General features: G+C 39.8%; 1 protein-coding gene across 2 annotated transcripts in view; it reads right to left on the bottom strand.

The window, feature by feature from the left end:
• akap6 (A kinase (PRKA) anchor protein 6) overlaps nt 1–6000 on the bottom strand; it is a 187565-nt gene that overhangs the window by 42006 nt on the left and 139559 nt on the right. For both annotated transcript variants that reach the window (XM_037796614.1, XM_037796615.1), the window contains exon 16: nt 2996–3262. In XM_037796614.1, coding sequence (XP_037652542.1) covers nt 2996–3262 — 267 coding nt within the window. The remainder of the gene's footprint in view (nt 1–2995; nt 3263–6000) is intronic.

Genomic DNA, 6000 nt, shown 5'->3' with positions numbered 1-6000 from the left:
TAAGATGGAGCTCAACCCTCCATTTAGCTTCTCTCTCTCTCTCTCTCTCTCTCTCTCTCTCATTCTCTCTCTCTCTCTCCCTCTCTCTCTCTCTCTCCATACAAATGACTGCTATCAATATTTCCAATCTTCATTTCTCCAGAAGCTCAGGGCCTCTTTCTGCCAGAAATCAATGGCTTCCCACTGAGAGCTGCGACAAGGATCAAAAGTACGAGCGACTCGGCTCACTTTCTTCAGATAAAGTCTCGTTTCTATACAGTTTCATCATTTAGCCAGCCAGCGTGTGTGTGTGTGTGTGTGTGTGTGTGTGTGTGTGTGTGTGTGTGTGTTGCCATCAATACTGACCAAATTACAACTCGACTCTGTCATAAATTCTTCTCTGATGTTTGATGATATCCCAAATAAATATCATCACAGTGTACAAACATGGTTGATTTGATGGACAGATGTTTGGTGTTTTGGTAACTGAAGCTTTGGCTCACGTTACCGCAGCATTTAACCATGGCGTCTGTGGTGTGATGAGGTCGATGCAACCTTGCAAAATGAAGTGATGTGGCTCCTGAACAAAAAAATACTTCTATTTTTCGTTACCACGGTTTTGGACTCCACTTGTTTTTTCTCGTAAATGTACAATTTCATAATCTCGAACATTTGTGAGTTTATTCCCTTAAATTTGCCACTTTAATCTCTGAGAATATCTGAGTTTTTTTCTCGTAAATTTACGACTTTATAATCCAGCAAATTTGTGAGTTTACTCGCTTAAATTTGACACTTTAATCTCAGGGAATATCAGAGTGTTTTTCTCATGAATTTTTATAATCTCGCAAATTTGGGAGCTTTCTTGCCAAATATTATTTTTTTCGCGTTAATTTACTACTTTAATCTCAGAGAATATCCAAGTTTTTTCTTGTAAATTTACGATTTTGTAATCTCGCAAATTTGTGATTTATTTTTCTTGTAAATTTGCCACTTTAATCTAAAAAAATATTCAAGCTTTTTTCTCGTAAATTTACAACTTTATAATCTCGAAAATTTTTGATTTTCTTCTGGTAAATTCTCTACTTTAATCTCAGAGAATATCCGAGTTATTTTCTCGTAAATTTAAGACTTTACAATCTTGGAAATTTGTATGTTTTTTTCTTGTAATTTTGACACTTTAATTTCAGAGAAATCTGAGTTTTGTTCTTGAATATACGCAACTTTATAACAAGCGAGTTTTTGTCATAAATTTGCCACTTTAATTTTAGAGAATATCCAGGTTTTCTTTTCGTAAATTTACGACGTTATATTGCAACTTTATGATTTCTTTCTCGTAAATTTTCTACTTTAATCTCAGAGAATATCAGATTTCTTTTCTTGTAAATTTACAACTTCATCATCTCGCAAATTTGTGAGTTTTGTTATTGTAAATTTGTCACACTGTCATGCCATTTTAAAGATTTAATAAAAGATGTTTACAAAATGAATGCTCACATAAAGAAGAAGTATGTTTTCTTAATAAAATCAACAGCCTTTTGTGTGTGTGTCTTTGTGAATGTTTGCCACTTTGTGTGTTGCTGTAGTCATCTTTATATTCTTATGTATTCATCTATTTATGCATCTCTGAGCGTATGTATGCCTGTGTCACTCATCTACATATTTCTGTGTGTGTTTGTGAGTCTGAATGCAAATGTGTGTGTGTGTGTGTGTGTGTGTGGGCACATATACATATATGAATTAATGCACTTCTGCATTTCTATTTCAGCGTGTACACTAGTATGACTGTGTGTGTGTGTGTGTGTGTGTGCGTGGTTGTCAGTCACACGGCAGGGCTAGGCTAATCAGCGCAGCTAGCTGTTCTCTGTGTGATGTAGGCTGATTAATATCCTGTTAGCGTCCCGCGGCTTTTAAGGCTAACTGCTGTTTCCTCTATACATCCAGCGCTGCCTTCATCTGGCCTCATTAACACGATGTATTACTATACTTAGCAACAACACACACACACACACACTGCCAACATGTTTTTCTTTAAAAGCTTAATGCTGATTGGCTAAAGCTTTGTCACATATGTGAAAGTTAGAAAAGAAAAGTTACTTAACACTGTACATGAATAAACACCTGAATTACTCACTGTCACTTCCTCATCTGCTCAAAACACTTCATGTACGGTGTATAAAGTATTTACTACCTTCATTTTGTGTACAGTAGATACTCTTATTGTACATACGGTACTCTAGTTGTTTAAGGTTATTCTTATTTATCTCCATAATGCATCTGTTACTGTGATCTCTATTGATGCTCTGACACTCTAGTTTCACTGCGTAAGATGAATAAAGTTCATACTATTTTATATTAAACACTACACACATCAGAAAAAAACTGGTAATATTACGACTTTTTTTTCGTAAAGTTATGACTTTATTCTTGTAATATTATGACTTTTCTTATTGTTAATTTATGACTTTATTCTCGTAATATTACAACTTTTTTCTCGTAATATTATGACTTTATTTCTAGTAAAGTTATGACTTTATTCTTGTAATATTACGACTATTTTTATCGTTAATTTATGACTTTATTCTCGCAATATTACGACTTTTTTTCTCGTAAAGTTACGACTTTTTTTCTCGGAATATTACGACTTTTATTCTCGTTAATTTATGACTTTATTCTCTCAATATTAGGACTTTATTCTGGAAATCTCCAGAAATTTGGCCCTAATACTCCGTAGTACATCTGCTCTTTGTCCCTCACTGCATTAGACTTATATACTTTATACTGAGACTATAAACTGTGTTATCTTCATCACAATGATCAAATGTTTTGCAGCTCCAGACAGATTGTGTGTCTCTTAGATAGTAAAGGTTGCTGACCCCTGCTATAGACATTTTTCTGGGCTACTGGAGAGCTACTGTGCTAAAGTTGTACTTAACCTAATATCTATCAACTATATATATATATATATATATTGGTATGAAAGCAACCTACCCGGCTAACCAAACCCTGCCGGTCCTACCTTGAAGCTGTGGAGCTGCTCCGAGGCGTCTTTGTCCCGTCCCAGGCAGGAGTTGAAGATGAGGAGCTCGGTGTCTCTCAGCCAGGCCTTCAGCTCTTTGATACGGGCCTCCAGCTGCTCCAGCAGCGAGTTGGTCAGCGGGGAGAGGGCCGAGCGGGGGTTCTCCACCGCGACGCCTCGACCGTCGACCAGCAACGAGTTCATGTTGGCCGACTGGTTCTGCTGGGAAGAAGAGGAGCCGGGTCCTGAATGCTCCGAGAGGATTTTCTGAGAGAAGAGAAGGAAAGAGAAGGAAAGATAATGTGAGGACTCATCATGCAGAGCAGCATATCAATCAATACATACACGATCATTAATCATTTAGCTTTAGAGGTGTATAGATCAATAAGAGGGATGTCATGTATTCATTCCTAAACTGCTGCAGGAGTGTGCATGTTAGATGATGTAATAATAATCACCATGTTGTTGTGACATGAGTTGATCTTGTTTATGGTTCAGTGAGTTTTCTGTGCTTCTGTGACATATATGAAATCATATTCTCTGATTATAAGGTCATATTTAGGGCTGTCGATCGATTCAAATAATTAATCGCAATTAATTGCATGATTGTCCATAATTAATCCTGATTAATTGCAAATTAATCGCACATTCTTTACCTGTTCAAAATGTACCTTAAAGGGAGATTTGTCAAGTATTTAATCCTCTTATCAACATGGGAGTGGACAAATATGCTGTTTTATGCAAATGTATGTATATATTTATTAATGTAAATCAATTAACAACACAAAACAATGACAGATATTGTCCAGAAACCCTCACAGGTACTGCATTTAGCATAAAACAATATGCTCGGGAGACTCGTGGGTTCTCATAGAACACATTTTCATTCACATATCTGGAGGTCAGAGGTCAAGGGACCCCTTTGAAAATGGACATGACAGTTTTTCCTCAGCAAAATTCAGCGTAACTTTAGAGCGTTATTTAACCTCCTTCATGACAAGCTAGTCTGACATGGTTGGTACCGATTGATTCATCAGGTTTTGTAGTTTTATATGATACCAGTATCTTCACTCTAGCTTTAAAACTGAGCCGCTACAACCTAAAAATCACATTCAAAGTGTTTCCTGCTGTTGATACAATTACATTTTTTTTGTGAGAGAAAGTGTAAATAATCTGATATTGTGATTAGTAATTTGTCTGATGCTGTTGCATGTCTAACAATACATATAAATATAATATGCTACACTATCATAGAGGATTTGATCCATCTCTCCGGCTCATTCTGTTCCATGATGGTTTATTTGTAGAGTTGCTGATGTTGTTATTGTAACTCTGAATTAGCTTGATGTTGCTAATGCTGCTGTCGTCGTCGTCGTCGTTGTTGTTATTGTGTGAACGCTGCTCTTCTTATTGTTGATGAACAAAGCTTCCAGAGTGTAACTGGTGTTTTTTCCAGGTGCAGACAGATGAGCTGCTAATTCAGAGCTGATATTCACACAAACACACGACAACAGAGACGCACTTAGACACAATACAGACGGAGAGACGGTCTGCTCAGAAGCAATCACTGTTTCAAATAGGAACAACTTACAATAACAACACAGTCCAAGCCTGTGTGTGTGTGTGTGTGTGTGTGTGTGATAAGCTCTGCAGAGTAATTTTCAAACCCCTGTTGATCACACAGTGAGACACAGCGAGCTGCTGAGAGACTACTCCCCACTCAGGTTTAGAGAGTGTGTGTGTGTGTGTGTGTGTGTGTTTTCTCCTGATAAGTGCTCATCAATACAGAACAAACAAACTTGTGATGTTCTTCAGTGATCACGGCGAGCTGGAACACGCAGCGTCCAACATCTAGAAGTAACTAGTGAAGTGTAACGCCGGATTTAAACTCCTGAGGCTGTGCAGCTGTGCGTTCCGTGCGTCCTCTCACACTCACTGGACGTACAGAGTACTGCGTCAGATTGTGCGTTGTGTCACGGTCTAACTGTCCGTCATAAGTTGAGTCATAAGGATGGGCTATTACGATTGGCTGCTGAGGCTTAGGGGTGGGCCTAGCAGGAAGTGATTTGAGCAACTCGCGGGAGAGTGAGAGGAACGCCACACGGGGGCTACGTCTCGTCTTAACGAGACCTTAATGAACTACGAGCTGCTCGGGCTCTCCCCAGAGCCGCCCAGACGCACCGGCGAAAGGACGGAGGCGGAGTCGGGAGCCGGCCGATCAACGTGGAACAGCGAGCGGTAGCAAGCGGAGACCAGGTAGGCCTGCCCACACTACACGCCGCAGCAGGTATGCTAACGAATAGCCCACTCCTTCTTCATATGCTCACGGCTGGCTAGCTTTGTAGTTCCCCCTAGAGAGACGTGTGAGTATTGACAGACCATTATGGAGGCAAAGCTGGTTTGACCGTGACAGTAGCACGCAACTTCTTTTGTTTTGGGCCCACGGTTTTCTAATTGATTGTGAGGCGGTGTTCGGACCAACACAACTTCATGGCTGAAAAAAAACTGTTGGACGAGTTGGATGATGAGGAGGAGCTCCTGTGGCTGGAATGAACAAGGTTGTTGTAACGGATGTGAGGAACGCGTCCGGAAATCACACTTCCAGGCTCCATTGTCCAATCTAACTTCTGTGGCGTCCGCGGAGCCTGGTGCTCTCTGCGGCTCTGCGCAAGTTGCTGCAATTTTCTTTGTATTTCTAGTTGCTGACCTGTGTGCATTTAGTGAGCTCATGGAAATCCAAACACATCTATTTTTGCTAAACTATTACCAAACAGAGCATCTCCCGTGAAGGAATTTTTTACGTGCACATCCCCACGAATGGATACAAGACACGTGGTTAATGCTGTACAGGGATTTTCAGAACGTTTTTTTGGACGCTTTATAACATTTTTTGCTGTCTTTCTTTCGGCCTCCGTCAAGGTCTGTTTTTCGATCGCTCCGCTCTCCTTAACGCCATTCAGTAGAAAACTTTTTCTGCGACCACAGAGAGCCTGGAGAGCTGAGTA

Source organism: Sebastes umbrosus, chromosome 16, assembly GCF_015220745.1.
Source record: "Sebastes umbrosus isolate fSebUmb1 chromosome 16, fSebUmb1.pri, whole genome shotgun sequence".
NCBI lineage: Eukaryota > Metazoa > Chordata > Actinopteri > Perciformes > Sebastidae > Sebastes > Sebastes umbrosus.
Note: the sequence above shows the minus strand (reverse complement) of the source record. Positions and strands in the feature narration are given on the sequence as shown.